The 19,162-nt window shown below is 39.7% G+C and overlaps 2 protein-coding genes across 2 annotated transcripts; one reads left to right on the top strand and one right to left on the bottom strand.

Annotated features, from left to right (window-relative positions):
- Positions 1 to 912: 912 nt before the first annotated feature.
- Positions 913 to 3,586, bottom strand: LOC144702744 (large ribosomal subunit protein uL3). Its single transcript, XM_078574763.1, has 6 exons — positions 3,483 to 3,586; positions 3,154 to 3,252; positions 2,926 to 3,036; positions 2,536 to 2,840; positions 1,511 to 1,920; positions 913 to 1,423 (listed from the first exon to the last, which is right to left on the bottom strand). Exons 2-6 carry the CDS (start codon positions 3,236 to 3,238, stop codon positions 1,165 to 1,167), a joined length of 1,170 nt encoding a protein of 389 aa, XP_078430889.1. The 5' UTR covers positions 3,239 to 3,252; positions 3,483 to 3,586; the 3' UTR covers positions 913 to 1,164.
- A 7,957-nt stretch (positions 3,587 to 11,543) lies between these two features.
- Positions 11,544 to 18,944, top strand: LOC144702742 (cysteine synthase-like). Its single transcript, XM_078574762.1, has 11 exons — positions 11,544 to 11,643; positions 13,647 to 13,710; positions 13,793 to 13,902; positions 13,981 to 14,038; positions 14,115 to 14,378; positions 14,813 to 14,950; positions 15,034 to 15,085; positions 15,162 to 15,241; positions 16,704 to 16,763; positions 16,847 to 16,927; positions 18,618 to 18,944. The coding sequence occupies exons 2-11, from the start codon at positions 13,666 to 13,668 to the stop codon at positions 18,708 to 18,710; spliced, it is 981 nt and encodes a 326-aa protein (XP_078430888.1). The 5' UTR covers positions 11,544 to 11,643; positions 13,647 to 13,665; the 3' UTR covers positions 18,711 to 18,944.
- Positions 18,945 to 19,162: the final 218 nt, after the last annotated feature.

Genomic DNA, 19,162 nt, shown 5'->3' with positions numbered 1-19,162 from the left:
ATTTTACAGGCTATCTATAGTTCAATAAACATATAAACTTCTCCATGATATCTTTTAGTTGCCTCTTTGAGTCACACCTCTTTTCTTCATCGTTTCTCAATCTTCCATTGTTATAATTTTTTTATAGGACAACACTGCCTTAAAAATACAACCTACTACGAAGAAAATTACTTCGGCAAAAGTCTATTTATAAAATTTGAAAACCCTTAATAGCTTAAACAAATTTACCTGGATTATTTAAATACACTTATAAAGTGTTATTACGTCTATGCTGCTCCCCTCTTCTTTCTTATAAAGTTGACCCACTGTCAATATATCGGCTTAGAAGTAACTACGCTTGTCGACGACGCCTCAGCATCCGAAGGCGCCAGTTTATGGGTAAACATAACCTTTGAAAAGTCTCAACAATTGTCGAGGTCGACGAAATTGGCTCAGTCTAACGAAGCCATTGGTACTCAACAGTTAGAATTATTAGCAAAGCATGCGTCCCAGTGGCTGACGTGTCCCAGCTTATTAAAAAAAGAAATGTGAGGTATCAAGTCTTTCTCAGAGAAGAGCACTGAGTTGAAGTCTCCACTGCAGGTTAAGAATGAATGATGTAGAAAAAGAATATAAACCACAGAGAGCGTCGAAGCAAGTAATAAATATAATATTGGATAAAATACTCTTCACGAGCAAATCATGTAACTTATTGGATAACCCCTTTTACTTTCGATTCTCAACATTCAATATAAATTCAATCAATGCACCACAAATTAAATTTGGGGTAAATGAAACATTAGTTTAGAACTGCACTTAAAATATGCCACAAAAAGTAAAATCTGACCTTGGGACTCAATAACCTTTATATGTTAGTTATCAATCGTGAATTTCAGACCAAAACTGTTCCAGCAGTAGATGAAATGAGAAGTATTAAGGCAAACCAAAACTTGTCAATGATTGACAATAAACAGAATCAAGTAAGAAAAATACATCTAAGTCTCCTCACAAGACAAGGAAACAAAGTAGCAAATTAGGAACAAAACAAGCTCAAACTAGAAGCAGAACATTTCTCTCTATGTTCTCTCTCTCTCTCTCTTCCTCCTCTATCTAAAGATGAAACAGGAAATAAAGAAAGGAAAGACGCTTACTTGGAGTGGAGTGGAGGGGTTGGGGGGATGAAAGTCAGGCCTTGAGGCGGCCGTAGAACTTCTGCTTCTCGAGGGTGGTCTGGAAGCGGCCATGGCCGAACTTGGAGGAGGTGTCGATGAACTTGAGCTTGATCTCCTCCAACGCCAGCCGAGACGTCTGCTTCAGCAGCGACTGCCGCAGCGTCACCACCCTCTTCTTCGGCCCCACGCAGCACCCCTTCACCATCAAATAATCCTCCTTCACCTCCCCAAAGTGAGGGAAACCCCCCATCGGCGTAATCTCCTTCTCCGTCCTGCATCCGTCCACCCGTCAGCCGACGAAGACGAGGCGGTCGCGAAACAATCAAATTCAACGCATGCATGCCGGGGTCGAGAAGGACCTGTCGTAGTCGGTGGCGGCCTTGTGGGACTCGGTGTTGATCTTGCCCACCCGGTAGACCTTCTTGTTCAGCTCCGTGCGGTGGTGATACCCGTTCTGCCCGGCGCGGGCGACGGTGAAGGAGACACGGGCCGGGTGCCACGCGCCGATGCAGGCCACCTTCCGCAGGCCGCGATGGGTCTTGCGTGGGAGGCGGGTCACGCCCCAACGCGTCACCACGCCTTCGTAGCCCTTCCCCTTGGTCACTCCGATGATGTCGATCATCTCGTCCTTTTGGAAGATGCTGTCCACCGGCACCTCCTTCTCGAAGAACCGGTACGCGTAGTCCACCTTCTCGGCAATCGTCCCGCCGTTCACTTGGATCTCCATCAGATGGGCCTTCTTCTGCTTCAGCCCCTTCATCTTCTTGATCTGCCATTACATCGAACACGCAGCCCATGTTTACTTTCTTGCTGGGTTGGGAATATATTCACGTTGCATATAATTTAATGCCTCTCCAAAAATCAGAAAATTTCAAATTCCCAGTCTCTTCCCATAGATCCACATTTTATTACCATTAAAACCTTTACTAACTTGCACGGCACTGAATAGTATAAAAATCCTATGGACAGCCTAATAGCCTAGCAAGACACATAATTTTGAAGTTAAAATATAGAGTTTAATTTTAAGAAAACCCAAAACTTTTACTACCATTAATACCTTTACTAACTTGCATGGCACTGAGTAGTATAAAAAAGGTATAAAAATCCTATGGACAGCCTAATAGTCAAGCAGCATTCATAACTTTGAAGTTAAAATATAGAGTTTAATTTAGGGAAACCGACTGAATAAATTTGAGAAAAAGGTGCTAATAAGAGTTTGCTAGCAAATTGCAGGATGCGTTAAAATATAGAGCCTACTTTTGATAAACCCATTGAATAAATTTGAGAAAAAGGTGCAAATAAGAGTTTGCTAGCAAATTGCAGGATGTATCAAAAGAAATATATAATACGCATAACAGTAAGTAAAGAGGAAGAGTGGCGATACCTGAGTGTGGGCGAGGACTCTGACGACGGAAGCGTACTTCTTCATCTTCTCGAGCTGGGATTCGATATCCTTCTTACCCTCGGCGGACTCGTACTTCTTGGCGTACTTGGTGAAGGCCTTCTTCTTGGATTTGTACCAGTTCTTGTAGAATCTCCTCTTGAGCGACTCGCTGAGATGCTGCGCCCAGACGGTGTTCAGGGTTCGGAGGCCGCGAGGCGTCTTGATGTACCCAACAACTCCCACGATCACCATCGGAGGAGTTTCGATGATCGTCACGGCCTCGCAAGTCTCCTTCTTGTGCAACTCTGAAGAGCAAAGAAGAAAAAAAACGTCAATAAATCATGGGTAAGAAGAAAAAATGAAAAAAAAATGTTGTAGAAGAGGGCTTACTGGATCCTGGTTTGTCGACCTCACGAACAATGTGGGTCATTCCTGCCTTGTATCCGAGGAAGGCAGTGAGTCTCGGGGCCTTCGAGGGGTCATCCTTGGGAAAAGCCTTCACTGTAAATCACAGCATCGCAAGAAATCATCAGCAAGTTAAAATTTTTCAAAGTGGAATCGAAACTACAACACGATTGTATTGTAGAAGATCTCAGCAAAGAACGCGATGGATTGAACCTTTGCCCCTGTGGCGAGAGGACCGCTTCTTCGGCAGGAACCCGAGGGAACCATGCCTGGGATGCTCGAACTTCCTGTGCGACATCTCCAAGTAGCTCTCTGCCAAACGCAGCACGTAAACACCACTACTCAACACAAATCAACAGAGAAAATTCCTCGCGGAAATCTCTATTCTACATAAAAACTTCAAAGACGTCTAAATGAGAAAAAATCCATCAAAAAACGCAAATCGAACGACGAAAACACCGAAACAACTTCGGCAATCGATGGAAGAGACTGATAATAACAAGAAAGAATCAATGATCGGAGATCGAAGCGCTGAATCTTACCGTAATGCCCGCTCGATGAGCAGCTCCGAGAAGAGTTTTGCCGCAGCGCCGGCGGCTGCCTGATCGTTCGCTTCAAGCCCTAGCTCACCTTTTTATACCTTTCTCTTTCCCGACTTTGCCCAATTAGGCCCCATTATTGGGCTTCATTTCACCGAATTGGGCCCGATAACTTTAAATTAGGCATGGCCACAATATTTTCAGTGAAACATATAACAATTAATCATATTCGTATGTTATTTCATGAGTCTCGACAAAAAGTGTATGTTTCAGTTTTTAAAAAGTTTTGGTATTCAGGGTTTTTTTTACAGAGTAGACTTATGAGGAGGTATAGAGATAAACAACATGTACTTAATATTTTGGGCTTGGCCCAAATTGTTAACCATTTTGGGCTTCATTTTACCTGATTAGGCCCAATAACTTTAAATTAGATATGATCACAATATTTTCAGCGAAACATATACCAATTAATCATATTCGTATGTTAATGTCATGAGACTCGACTAAAAGTGTATGTTTCAATTTTTTAAAAGTTTTGATACTCAGGGTTTTTTTACAGAGTAGACTTAGGAGGGATTATAGAGATTAACATGAACTTAATTGATTGGGCTTGGCCCAGATTGTTAACTATATTGGGCTTCATTTCACCTAATTGGGCCCAATAACTTCAATTGAGACATGACCGCAATATTTTCAGAAACATGTAACGATTAATCATATTCCTATTTTAATTTCATGAGACTCGACTAAAAGTGTATGTTTCAGTTTTCTACAACATTTTGGTATTCAGCGTTTTTTTTACAGAGTAGACTTATGAGGGGGAATAGAGATCAACATGTACTAAATTTATTGGGATTGGCCCAAATTTTTAACCATAATGGGCTTCATTCACCTAATTGGGCCCAAACACTTTCTATGAGCCGTGACCACAATATTTTCAGTGAAACATATACCACTCAATCATATTCAAATGTTAATTTCATGAGTCTGGACTAGAAGAGTCTGTTTCAATTTTTTTTAAAAGTTTGGGATTCAGCGTTATTTTTACAAAGTAGACTTAAGAGGGGGTATAGAGATCAACATGTACTCAATATATTGGGCTTGCCCCAAATTCTCATGAATTTTGGGCTTCATTTCCCCTCATTGGGCCCAGAATTTTAAATGAGACGACCACAATATTTTCAGTGAAACATATACCAATTAATCATATTCCTATGTTAATTTCATGAGTCTCGAGTAAAAGTGTATGTTTCGATTTTTTAAAAGTTTTGGTATTTGTAATTTTTTTACAGAGTAGACTTATTACGAGGTATAGAGATCAGCATGTACTAAATATTGGGCTTGGCCCAAATTTTCAACCATAGTGGGCTTCATTTCATCTAATTGGGCCCAATAACTTTAAATGAGACAATACCACAATATTTTTAGTAACACATAGACCAATTAATCATATTCATATGTTAACTTCATGAGTCTGCGACAAGTATTTGTGTTTCAATTTTTTAAAAAAATTAGGTCTTCACGGTTTTCTTTACATAGTAAATTTAGGCGGGGTTATAGAGATCAACGAGTACTAAATATTGGGCTTGGCCTAAATTGTTAAACATATTGAGCCTCCTTCTGCCTAATTGGGCCCAATATTTAGTACATGTAGCTTTCATGGGACTTGGTTAAAATTATAAGTTTCAATTTTCAGAAAAAAGTTTGTTATTCAGGATTTTTTTACAAAGCATACTTAGGAGTGGGTATATAGATCAATATGTACTAAATATTGGGCTTGGCCCAAGTTGCAAAACATATTAATATTAATTTAACCGAATTGGGCACAATAACGTCAAATGAGCCATGACCACAATATTTTCAGTGAAACATGTTCCAATTAGTCGTATTCATGTGTAAATTTCGTGGGTCTCAACAAAAAATCTAGGTTTAAATTTGTTTAAAAAATGTGTGTTATTCTGGTTTTCTTTACAAAACAGGCTCTGGAGTGGGTAATATAGATTAGTACGTACTAAATATTGGGCTTGGCCCAAAGTGTAAAACATACTGGGTTGCGTTTCACCTAATTGGGTACAATAACTTCAAATGAGCAATGACGACAATATTTTCAGTGAAACATGTACCAATTAGTCATATCCATGCGTTACTTTCATGGGTCTCAACTACGATTGTAGGTTTCAGTTTTTTAAACAAAAATTGGAATTCAGGTTTTTTTTGGAACAGCCAATCTTAGGAAGGGGTATAGAGATGAATATCTACTAAATGTTGGGATTGGTCCAAAATGTAAAACATATTTGGGATTCATTTCACCTAATTGGGTCCAGTAACTTTGAATAACCCATGACAACAATATTTTCAGTGAAACATGCGCCAATTAGTCATATTCACGTGTTACTTTTGTGGGTCTGAAACTAAAATTGTTTCAATAAAATTGTAGCTTGGCCCAAATTGTAAAAAATAGTGGGATTCATTTGACCTAATTGGGCACAATAACTTCAAATGAGCCATGACCACAATATTTTCGATGAAACATGTACCAGTTAGTCATATTCATGTGTTACTTTCATGGGTCTCAACTACAATTGTAGTTTTCAGTTTTTGAAACAAGAAATGGAATTTAGGTTTTTTTTTTGAAAAGCCAATCTTAGGAGAGGGTATAGAGATGAATATGTACTAAATATACTGGGATTCATTTCACCTAATTAGCTCTGATAACTTCGAATGAGCCATGACCACAATATTTTCAATGAAACCTATACTACCAATTAGTCATATTCACGTGTTATTTTTGTGTGTCTCAACTAAAACTAAAATGTAGGTTTCAATTTTTAAAACAAAAATTGGAATTCAACGATGTCAATCACTTGCGTGGATGAGGACAGATTGGATGAGAGATGCAGGGATAGATGTAGATAACAGTATAAAAAATATGACTGGAAGTTGGAATGGAGATGGAGCAAGAGAATGGGAGGGGGAGAAAAAATTACGAAGGAAAAGGACAAATAGATAGAGAAAGAGTGAGAGGCATATTAGATGGGTGGATAAATGACGAGATAATGAGATGCAAGGAGAGACAATGATAGAGGAGAGTGAGAGAGGTTAAGCTGACAATGGGAAGTAAATGATAGATGTGATTCATTTTGTGTTAATTTTCCCAAGTGGACAAATATACGTTATCATGCATCATAGCTGTCTCTTTACTTGATTAGCATGGCTCACTCATAGAAAAATTATGGGACTAAGTTATTCCTTATGGGGCTCCCTGCATATGTAAATGTTATGTGCGTTTTGAAGTAGGTATGGCTTAATTGAACTTGACACGAGAGATTTCAGTTTACCTCTTACCTATGATGGACAAGATAGAATTCAGTTGACCTCTTACCTAAAAATAGAGGATTTAGTTGAACTCTCTCTTGGCATGCCATTACTCTAGAGATTCAAAAGTCAACTCAAAGTAATGTTCAGCTTAACATATCCAGCCTGAGATATGGTATTTGACAATGTAATATTTGATGTACAGGAAAATAATGTGTGGTGTCAAAAGTATCAGGCATTAATTCAGGTGTTGACTTGTAGAGGATACTGGACACTGCGATTTGTCTTTCTGCCTATGGATAGTGGCAGATGATGGTATCAGATATCTGATATTCAAATAAAGGACTGAGACAAACTTTCCCTTGGATTCAACGTTGAAAAATAAAATAATAAATATTTTTTTATCTAATCCCCCACTCTCTATCTACCCATGCACTTGCTGATGGAGGCAAATTGCGTAATAAATTTTAGTTGTCGCTGTAAGTTTAATTTGCCTACTATCAAATGAAATTTATAAAAGTATAACTCACTCAACTGTACAATTGGAGTATGGTCATATCCACAAGGATTGGCCTCTAGAGAGATATTCAATATTTAAGTTACTACTTAAGGGATAACGATAGTCAAAATACTAATGAGCCAGTGAGTGTAGCGGAAGATGAATAACTGGTAATCGATATAATATTATATTATTTATAAATTCTTAGAGATACCAGAAATAATACAGAAATAAGAGATGTCATAAGTGTTATCTGTAGTAGTAATTGAAATGATAATGTAAGTAGGGAATTTTAATAAGATATAGTAAAGTTCTATGAATGAAGGCAAAGGGTTACTTACTTAACTATCAGTAAGCTCTATGAAAATATGAGTAGAATCTAAGGAAAGTGGGATTAATAATTGAGAAGAGGAATAGAAGTTATAGTAATGAGAGATAAGAATAAAGTTAGGAGAAAGTAAAGATAATAACAATAATGTTAGGGATGACTAATAGTATTCGTGGATGTTAGTTATAAGAGAGATTTATATGTGGTTAGTAGCTACTATGTAGTGATATATATGTATTTATATTTTCTTTATATTTTTTAGATTTTTTTAGGTTCAAAATTTAGAGGCAATACTTGATTTAGTCTAACACCCAGGAGGTGTTCGACCAAATGCTTAACAACAGGTCGAAATAAGGAAGATATCTAAGTTTATATAATTTTATATGTTTCTTGTATTATATATGCTATATTAGAAAATTGTGTAAACACAGGTTGTTTTGTCGAACGCCTGTGAGGTGCTGGATAGAATGCCCGAGAGAGTCGGGTCATGTAGATGTGTTATATATATAGTTTAGATTAGAAAATTGAAAATAATCCGTGTAAAGTCGTTGAAATCTGAGAGGTACTCGATGGAATATCTCTGAGAGGTTGATGTGGGTTTATACACTTTGATTTTATTCAGTAGATAATGAGAATCTTATATAAATTGACAAGTGCTCCTCGAACTTGCAAGGTGTTAGACTGAATGCCAAAACAAAATCGGTGAACAATTTTTTATCAAAATGAACTGTGATTCAAAATTTTCAGTAAAATTTCTGCTGATAGTGAAATGATATGTTGGGGGATCTATCTGAGATGATCAAACCTCACCGAACGCCCTGATTATAAGAGCAGGAGTGGTGGCATGGATCACCGCCGTCGAGCTTCGATTTAGTGATTCAATTGATATTCTCCTCCATGTGGGTGTAACTCGATGATGCACTGACCTTCATGATCTTTTTGAGAGTCCTTTAAGCTGGCGAGGCATGTCACGACACCTCCACAGGCTTCTGGTTCACTTTCAAAGAGTCCGCCACCGTGCCCCTTCTTTCCTGCACTCAGAGATACACAATTGAAGCTTAAAATTGCATTTAAAGGGTCGAGAGAGGTCTCTCAACCCCTTCAAAGAGCAGGTTTGGTCCAACGGCCTTCCAAAGGCCCTTGGACCGGGCATGTGGTCCCCTTATCGGTGGTTTATGCTGACAGGCCGTTGAGGATGATGGCCAGGGGGCGAGTTAGGGTTTAGGGTTTAGGGTTTAGGGTTTAGGGTTTAAAGGAAGAGATTGACCCCCCCCCCATTCAATCCTTCCTCAAATTTGGGTTAACAACTGCGATTGAATTGCAGTCGTGGACCCATTATAATCGGCTTACCCATCTCTTTCCCCGACAGCAAGTCTCGTCAACTGCCTCGTCAGCTTTGTGTGCTCTGACTTGCCCGCATAGGATCTCGCGATCTGCGTTAGGGCTTGACAACCAATCAGAGGACCTGAAATAGATATAAAAAAAGTTTTTAAAAAATGGATACTTCTCACTATTTGATATTATTTGTTTTATAATTCCATCAGATCGCGTCCCGTTGGGCCATGATCCTTTCGTTGCCCATCGGCCCGACCCGATGCGAAAGTAGAATAGATGGTGGAAATCTAATCCCGTGTGGAAAAATATGGAAAGCCACGACACTATATATTTATCGACATATATGTACTAATGAATTAAATCTAATCACTATTTGATATTACATACTTTTGAGTGTGTGTCCTCGTCGTCACTGTGGGCCTGAATGGTCCTCTCTATGGGCCTTCTTGTGGTCTACTCGGTGGTTGATGGGGCTCCTTGTGTGGTGGGCCTCGCTAGCTGCTGGGCCGGCTTGACCGCAGTATGCTCGCTGGCTGGCGGTTGGCTTGAGGGCCGCCGGCTTGTCACACCAAATCTTTATATATATACACACATGTCTATATACTTTTTATTTTTATTATGAAGGCCATAATCATTTTCAAATGAAATAAAAATAAATATTTTTCCTTGCACCTAATATGATTTTAATAATAAAATGGAATTTTTAAGATTTTTCATGAAATAATGCATTCATGGAAAATTTATGTTAAAATAGAGATACTATAAATAAAATGATGGATATAATGACTCTAAAATGTGTATAATTTGACTACTAAAGTTCCATTTATCACTTGCCACTTGGAGGCGACCTGAAAGATTGGGGTGGCACCCATTAGACTTCGCCTTTGAAGTAAAACAAATCAATGAACTGGTCCTAGATGGGCAGTCTATTGAATCACATGTTGATATGTGTTACTATGGGTCTATGATGCTCATTTATAACTGGCCTCCATTTTTTTAGAAAGATAACGTGGTAAATTCATTACTCGATGCAGAGAAAAGTGCAATGATCTAAAAATAATAAGAAATTGTACGTATAATGGTCAAGACATCATTTGACTGAAGAAAATGTGTACATTAGTGTTGTAAAATGCCAAAAAAAGTCAAATTGGAACTAATGAGTACATCACATAGTTTGATTGATGAAAAATGAATAAGCATTGTAAAACTATGGAAATATAGTATGGTAAAAACATATGTTCATGGTAAAAAAGAACACAGTAAACCCATACATCCAAAAAATACCATGATGCATATGATTTAGTTAATCTTCTAATGACAGGTCAGTATTTGTTATAAATTTAGAGAATGATTACCATGCCTTAATTTCTCAATGAGGCGTGGTGAAGTCATTTTAATCATAAAGCTTAAGCTCATAGATTGGCTTTGGTTCAGCAAACAAGCAATACATGATTTTGATCAAATCCAAAACCAATGAAGAATATTTTATAGTGAGAAAAAATGGTGAGCAGTAAAATGATAGCCCTCGTGACTTTAGTGGTCACTCCAAACAATAAGTTGTCTCCCTGAATGGGAAAAAGGTAACCCAATAGTGGTTAGACTACTGTCATTGAAAAAATCCAAATAATTTATTGCCCGATCAGGTAATATAATAAGGAGACTCCATAGTTAAGCGTGCCGCGGTGGGAGCAATTTGGGATGGATGATCACGCATGAAGTTTGTCAACAGGATACCACTAAACCAAAAAGCTGCAGGAAAAAAAGATAGAGCACACAGTGTATTATTACCACCTCACATCCAAAAATCAAGATGTAATATATTTAAGGATCCCTGGATTTTCTTATTTTTTTTAAAGAAAAAACATTATGAACTCCAATTGTTTGTTTTTTTTTCCTGGTAAGCACACAATGTATGAGTACTACCTCACATCAAAAACTTCAGTGAAATATATTTAAAGAACCCAAGATTTTCTTATTTTCTAGAAAGAAAAAAATTTCTGAACTCCAATTCTGGGTTTTTTTTTTCTGATAGAGCACAGAATGTATTAATACCACCTCACATCCAATAATTCAGTGGAAATATATTTAAGGATCCCAGGATTTTCTTATTTTTTAAAATAAAAAAAACATTCTGAACCCCAAATTTTTATTTTTATTTCTGATAGAGCACAAAGTGTATTAATACCACCTCACATCCAAAAATTCAGTTGAAATATATTTAAACAACCCAGGATTTTCTTATTTTTTAAAAAGAAAAGGACATCCTGGACTCCAGTTCTTTGGTTGTTTTTTCTGATATATTTCGAAGAATTTCCCTCATAAACAATGGTTTTCTCCAAATATTCAAAGATATTATATGGTTCAGAGAGAAATTTCCATTTTTGGCCCGTATCCTTCTATTTTCGAAGTGGCAGCAGCGGAATTTGCCGCGGAATCTGCGGCGGGAGCTGTTTGGACGCATTCAATGAATCTGGACGGATTTCCGCACTCGTTGACTTCTCATTCCGCTCATGAGACGACTTTCAAAAAATCGAAGTACACGGTCAACGGTCAACATCTGTGGGCGGGCCCCACGGCTTGTCCCCCCTTTATATTATCGCGAATTGAGGAGGTTGGCGGTGGACATCGGACTATTTATCTGCTCGAGGTTGGCTGTTTAATCAGTCTTTCTGCAGATCTTCTGCGCGGTACGCGCGTTTTTTGCGATTATTTATTATTTTCTTGCGTGTTCTTGAGCTTGTTTGTGAATTAGCGATGGTTTGATCATCGATTTGGCTTTTTTTGTGATATGTTGAGGAAAATTTTCTCGTTTTCTATGTTGTCACAGTCCATCGCAGTTGATTGTCTGAATCTACTTCTTTCTTTTTTCTGGGCGTTTCTGTGATTCTTTACTCGTTTATTGCGTGTTCATGTGCTTGTTTGTGTATTGGCGATGGTTTGATCATCGATTTGGCTTGTTTTGTGATCCGTTGAGGAATTCTTCTCGTTTTCTTCGTTGTCACTGTCCATCTCAGTTGATTGTTTGAATCTACCATGTTCTTTCTTTTTTCTGCGCGTTTCTGTGACTCTTTACTCTTTTATTGCATGTTCTTGAGCTTGTTTGTGAATTGGTGATGGTTTGATCCGTGATTTGGCTTGTTTTTGTGATCTGTTGAGGAATTCTTCACGTTTTCTTTTTTTTCACTGTCCATCGGAGTTGCTGGTTTGAATCTACTATGTTCTTTCCTTTTTCCGAAGGTTTCAGTGATTATTTACTCTTTTCTTGCATGTCCTCGAGCCTGTAGGTGAGTTGGTGATGGTTTCATCATCGATTTGGCTTTTTTTGTGATCGGTTGAGGAATTCTTCTCGTTTTCTTTGTTGTTACTGTCCATCGCAGTTGATTGTCTGAATCCACTTTGTTCCTGACATTTTCCTCCCGTTTCTGTGATTCTTTACTCTTTGCTTGTGCTCTATTGTTTGATTGTGAATTGGTAATGGTTTCGTCTGCGATTCTTCAAGTTTATGTGATCCGTTGTGGAATTCTTTTCGTTGTCACTGACTATCGCGTTGACTGTTTGGGTCTACTTTGTTCTCGCCGTTTTCCTCGCGTTTCTGTGATTCTTTCTGCTTTCCTTTAGTGTTAGTGTGTTTGTTTTTGAATTGGCGATGGTTTCATCGGCGATTTGTCTTGTTTTTGTGATCCGTTGTGGAATTCTTTTCGTGTTCTATGTAGTCGCCGTCCATCGCAGTTGATTGTTTGAGTCTACTTTATTCTTTCCGTTTTCCTCGCGTTTCTATGATTCTTTCCTCTTTCCTTCAGTGTTATTATGTTCGTGTGTGAATTGGTAAAGGTTTCGTCGGTGATTTGTTTAGTTTTTGTGATCTATTGTGGATTTCTTTTCGTTGCCACAGCCTAGCGCAGATAATTGTTTGAATCTACTTTGTTCTTGCCGTTTTCCTCGCGTTTCCGCGATTTTTTTTTTTGTTTTATTGCATGTTCTTTTGTTTGTTTATGAAGTGTTGATGGTTTCGTCGGCGATTGGGTTTGTTTGTGATCAGTTTTGGAGTTCTTTTCGTTTCCTTTGTCGTCACTGTCCATCACAGTCGGTTAATTGCATATAATTTGTTCTTGCCGTCTTTGGCTCGTTTCTTTATCTTTGCTGACTCCTCTTCACAAAGTTGATTAACTGAATGTACAATGTTTTTGCCGTTATCATCCCCATCATTCAGGTCTTCAGCGCGTTCTTTGCGCTTTTTTTAATCTCTTTGCGTTTGTCCGGCGTTCGTTTTCGATTTATACGGGCTTTGACGGCGATTAAGCTTTTTTCGATCAGTTTGAGAATTATTATTTTCCCTTCTGCGTCCAATTCAATGTCAGCTGATTATTTGAGTCTACTCTGTTCTTTTCATTATCATCCTCTGCAGGGTATGCGCGTTTTCTTTGACTACTTTCGGAAATAAGTTCTTTATCAAGCCCACACTATTTAACTCTTTAAATTCGTTTGATCATTTGAAATAACTATCGATTTCATCCAGTTATTTCTTTGATTTCAGAATTAATTATCAACTTTATATACAACAGGTGTCATTCATTTCATTTCATTGCTCTCTGATTATCAACTTCACAAATCCAAAAAGCTATTTATCAAGCGTTTTCTTATCGCAATTATTCTTAGTTTCTTCCCTTGATATGACGATTCATTGACGCAGGTGACGAATCATCGAAAGAATGGGCGCATATATGGAGCCGAAAATCGCCAAGGACGTAACAGAGGTGATAATTTCTCGATTCCTTTCAAAGAATCATCGTCACAAAACCGCATTTAACATTAAAAATTAAAAAAAATCTTGCGCAGTTAATCGGCAAGACCCCGTTAGTGTATCTCAACAGGACGGCGAATGAATCCCTCGCTAAAATCGCCGCAAAACTAGAACTAATGGAACCCTGCTCAAGCGTTAAAGACCGGTAATTTTCTACAAATAATCAATACCCTTTTCTCCAAATAATACCACATCAATACCTCACTTTCATCTACTTTTGCAGAATCGGATATAGTATGATCACCGATGCCGAGAGCAAGGGTCTCATCACTCCGGGAAAGGTGACCCTTCATCACTCACTACAATTTTATTTTAACCAAAGTCGATACTATATGGTTCTTTTATTTATTTTCGAAGAGCGTTCTCATCGAGCCAACGAGCGGCAACACTGGCATTGGGCTGGCTTTCATAGCGGCGGCAAAGGGCTACAAGCTCTATCTGACGATGCCTGCTTCGATGAGTCTTGAAAGAAGGATAATTCTGAAGGCTTTTGGAGCCGAGTTGGTTCTCACGGACCCGGTCTTGGGAATGAAGGGCGCGGTGAAGAAGGCAGAAGAATTGGCTTCCAAGACGCCCAATTCTTTCATTCTCCAGCAATTCGAGAATCCGGCTAATCCCAAGGTGCACACCCTCGATCGACTCTTTAAATTTCAATTTTTCTATTGTTTCTATTTGACTCATTTTCTTAATTTTCTTGATTATATATAATCAAGAATGATTGGGGTGGATACCGTTCAACCAGTTGCCTGTTTCTTTCTTTTTCAAGAGAATGCCATTCTATCATGCGCGGCATATTTAATTCGATCGTTTAATACTCCTCGTTTTCGTTCAGTTATTTCAATTGATTCCAGAATTAATTATCGACTTAATAAATTTTATCGAATCATTTTTTTCATCATTCTATTTCATTTCATTTCTCTCTGATTGTGAACTTTACAAATCCCATTTATTTATAAAAAAACCCAGTATTTCTTTTTCTCGACAGATCAGCACTAAATTAACCAGCATGATAAATCTCATTTTTTTTTCGGGAAAACCCTTTTATTTCTAAATAGATTCACTACGAGACGACGGGGCCGGAGATCTGGACGGCCTCTGGGGGCAAGATTGACGCCTTGGTTTCTGGAATTGGAACTGGAGGAACTATTACCGGGGCTGGAAGATATCTGAAAGAGCAAAACCCAAATATCAAGGTGCATTTCGGTTTATACCCCACATTATTTCTAACATTTCTCCCTTTTTACTCTTAACTTTTTTTGATAAAAAATATATATAGATTTTTGGAGTGGAACCCGCGGAGAGCGCAGTCCTTTCTGGAGGAAAACCGGGTAAAGGCTATTTCTTCTTCCAAGCTGCATTCATTTGTCATAAGAATATATTTTACTCTCCTTTATTTACTTGCAGGCCCTCACAAGATTCAGGGAATTGGCGCAGGCTTCATTCCCGGGGTATTAAACGTGGACATGATTGATGAAGTCGTTAAGGTATTTTATTCATCTATTTATGGGTCGTCATCATAATTTATCCTTCTTTATTTCTTCCGTCTGATGAATCGTCATCATAATTTATCCTTCTCTATTTATGGGTCGTCATCATCCGTTTCGTCCCAATCCGTCCACCATCGTCCACATGGGAATAGGGAACGGCAGCCGTCATCCGTCAAGTCACATGTCACGGTGACGGCAAGTGCCAAAATTCGGGGCCTATGACGGATGATAAACTGGGCGTGACGGTGACGCGATGGTGACGGGGGGCCTCGGACGAGTGACGTGACGGGACGGCCGTCACAGATGACGGCCGTGACGAGTTTTTAGAAATGACCAAAAAAGCTTAAAAATTGTTAGATTTAAGCTTTTCGACGGCCGAGATTTCGCCACGTGGGGTTGCTAACTCGATTTGTTGGCATTTGGCAGAAAAGTCCCTGCATTAATTTGCACGCACAAAAGGATTCAGTCCAAAGATAATTGGAGATATGCCCTCCAATTCTCTCTCCTCCGCATGGTTGTTTTTCCCGTCACACGTGACGGTGATGCGGTCCAGTGACGGGGACATGACGGGGACACGAACGTGACGGATTTATCCAAAATCCTTGGACGTGTAACGGGACGGTAACATGACAAAAATTTCATCAAGACACCGTCTGTCACGGATCGCCATCCGTCCCGTCACGTCCCAGGCGTGCCGTTCCCTACATGGGATGACCAAACAATCAAAACATTTCTGTCATCCCCTCCCTTCTTCTGTCATAGACTGACGACGGAATGTTAACGATGTCACAATGGGTACATGATGACGAAAAGTCGACTCCAATTATGGACTGATCAATGGATGACTGAACGGACAGCTGTTGATGACGGACATGATGAAGATCAAGTTTAAATATGAACGGTTCAGTGGATAATTGAACGGACAGCCGTTCAGTCCTGTTTCGTCATCCCTTCCATTCTCTATCATAGATTAACGATGACGGAATGGTGACGATGACGAAATGCAGACAGGATGAAGATCAAGTCTAAGTATGGATTGGATCACTGGATGACCGAACGGACGGCCGTTCAGTCCCGTTTCGTCCTCATGCAACGTCATCCGTCCTCCAGCCCTCCATCCCTGACTGTGCCATTCTAATGGTTCACACAAAGACTCATAATCCATTCGGTTCCTCTCTCCATCTCGAAATGTATCTGCCTGATCAGTATCTCTCTCCTCCCAGACTGATTAGATGCAGATAAAGCGAATGCATAAATTAAATGTGAGGCTGATTTCAAAGAAATGGTGGATAATATCCGAGGATCGAGGGCAGTTGCCCATCGGCTCCCATTTAGACCTTATTAAAGTGGACATCAATAAGTCATTGTGGAGATCATATACTAAGTTGCCTTTGATTTTTTGCCGCTTGAATATGTTTATATTTATCTCCTTATCTCACTCTATCGCGGAAACTGGCAGGTATCGAGTGAGGAAGCGGTGGAGACAGCAAAGGAGTTGGCGCTGAAGGAAGGGCTGCTGGTGAGCCATTGAAAACCAAGAGGGACTGGTGTTGGCATTCGGTATTGGGCAGGTAGATGAGTGGAACTTTCTGCTTCTGGCAGGTGGGAATTTCCTCGGGGGCTGCGGCGGCAGCTGCGGTTAAGATCGGCCAACGGCCGGAGTTTGCGGGGAAGCTCATTGTGGTAATCTCTCTCTCTCTCTCTCTCTCTCTCTCTCTCTCACTCAATCACTCTGTGTATGCCTGTCTCAATCTATCCATGTGTATGTCTGTCTCTCTCCCTGTGTATCTCTCTCTCTATGTGTCTGTCTGTCTCTCTCTCTGTGTATCTCTCTCGTAGTGGCTGTCTGTCTGTCTCTCTCCCTGTGTATCTCTCTCTCTATGTGTCTGTCTGTCTCTCTCTCTGTGTATCTCTCTCTTAGTGTCTGTCTGTCTGTCTCTCTCCCTGTGTATCTCTCTCTATGTGTCTGTCTGTCTGTCTCTCTGTGTATCTCTCTCTTTATGTCGGTCTGTCTGTCTGTCTCTCCCTGTGTATCTCTCTCTAGGTGTCTGCCTGTCTCTCTCCCTGTGTATCTCTCTCTGTGTCTGTCTCTGTCTGTCTATCTCTTTCTTTTAATCTCTCTCTATGTGTCTGTCTCTGTCTATCTCTCTCTTTCTCTTTATCTCTCTCTATTTGTTTGTCTCTCTCTCTCTCTCTGTCTGTCTCTCTCTCTTTGTGTTTCTCTCTGTGTCTGTCTCTCTCTCTTTGTGTTTCTCTCTGTGTCTATCTCTCTCTCGGTGTTTCTCTCTCTGTATCTCTCTCTAAGTGTCTATCTCTCTCTCTCTGCATCTCTCTCTTCGTGTCTATCTCTCTCTCGGTGTTTCTCTCTCTGTATCTCTCTCTAAGTGTCTATCTCTCTCTCTCTGCATCTCTCTCTTCGTGTCTATCTCTCTCTCTCTGTGTTTCTCTCTCTGTATCTCTCTCTCTATGTTTCTCTCTCTATATCTCTCTCTCTCTCTGCATCTCTCTATCTGTGTCTATCTCTCACTCTCTCTGTATCTGTGTCTATCTCTCTCTCTCGGTGTTTCTCTCTCTGTATCTCTCTTTATGAGTATGTCTGTCTGTCTATCTCTCTCTCTCTCTCTCTCTCTCTCTGTTTCTCTCTCTATATCTCTCTCAATGTGTCTATCTCTCTCTCTGTTTCTCTCTCTATATCTCTCTCAACGTGTCTATCTCTCTCTCTCTCTCTCTCTGTTTCTCTCTCTAGATCTCTCTCAACGTGTCTATCTATCTCTCTGTACCTCTCTCAATCTTCTTGTTTGTCTCTCTGTGTATGTCTCTGCCTCTGTCGCTCTATGTGTCTGTATGTCTCTGCCTTTGTCTCTCTATATATGTCTGCTTGTCTCTATCTATTTGTCTCTCTCTCTTCCCTCTCCTCTCTCTTTATGTGTCCGTCTTTGTCTCTCTCCATTCCCTCTCCTCTCTCTCTCTCTATGTGTCCGTCTTTGTCTCTCTCTCTTCCCTCTCCTCTCTCTCTCAATCTGTTTGTCGCTGTCTCTCTCCCTTCCCTCTCCTCTCTCTCTTTATATCTCCGTCTCTCTCCCTTCCCTCTCCTCTCTCTCTTTGTCTCCATCTCTCTCACTTCCCTCTCCTCTCTCTCTATGTCTCTGTCTCTGTCTCTCTCCTTTCCCTCTCCTTTCTTTTTATGTGTTTGTCTCTGTCTCTCTCCATTCCCTCTCCTCTCTCTCTCTAGGTGTCCGTCTCTCCCTTCCCTCTCCTCTCTCTCTCTCTCTCTCCCCCTACTCCCTCTCCTCTCTCTCAACCCCATTCACTCTTCCCTCTCTCCTTTCTCTCTCTAGCCCACTAAAATCCCAGATATCTATCTTTTATGCAGGCGGTCTTCCCCAGCTTCGGAGAGCGCTATCTCTCCACCGTTCTCTTCCAGTCTGTGAGGAGAGACGCCGAGAACATGGTCTTCGAGCCCTGATGCCACAGGTAAAGAAAAATAAATCCCTTCCTTTTTCTAGAGCGAGAAAGACTAGAGGCTGCATCTCTTCATATATTTCCTGCATTTTACCTTGTTTATCTCTTCAATAATACCGCGTCGTAACTATAATCAATATTTTGTATCGATTTTGTAAACTTGAGGGATGAATGAAATTGATAGAAAATGTAAATCATACCAGAAGCCATTATACTAATCTATCTTTGCAAGGGTCAATAGGTGATTACACTTTTACGTTTGGTGTGTGTTTTTCTTATGTAATTGTCTCTAAATGAGGGGCATGAGGTGAGATATATGTTCAGCGATCGATTTATCTAACTTTCGAACTGTGGAATTATCCTCTCATTAGACTGGAGGTGCATTGACTTTCCTTTTGTGGTTGGGAAGTTATTCTTAATTTATTTATGGTTGGAAATTGGAAAACAAATGTGGAA

Source organism: Wolffia australiana, chromosome 4 (genome assembly GCF_029677425.1).
Source record: "Wolffia australiana isolate 7733 chromosome 4, ASM2967742v1".
NCBI classification, from domain to species: Eukaryota; Viridiplantae; Streptophyta; class Magnoliopsida; order Alismatales; family Araceae; genus Wolffia; species Wolffia australiana.
The sequence above is the reverse complement of the archived record's forward strand: the minus strand, read 5'-3'. Positions and strand labels throughout refer to the sequence as shown.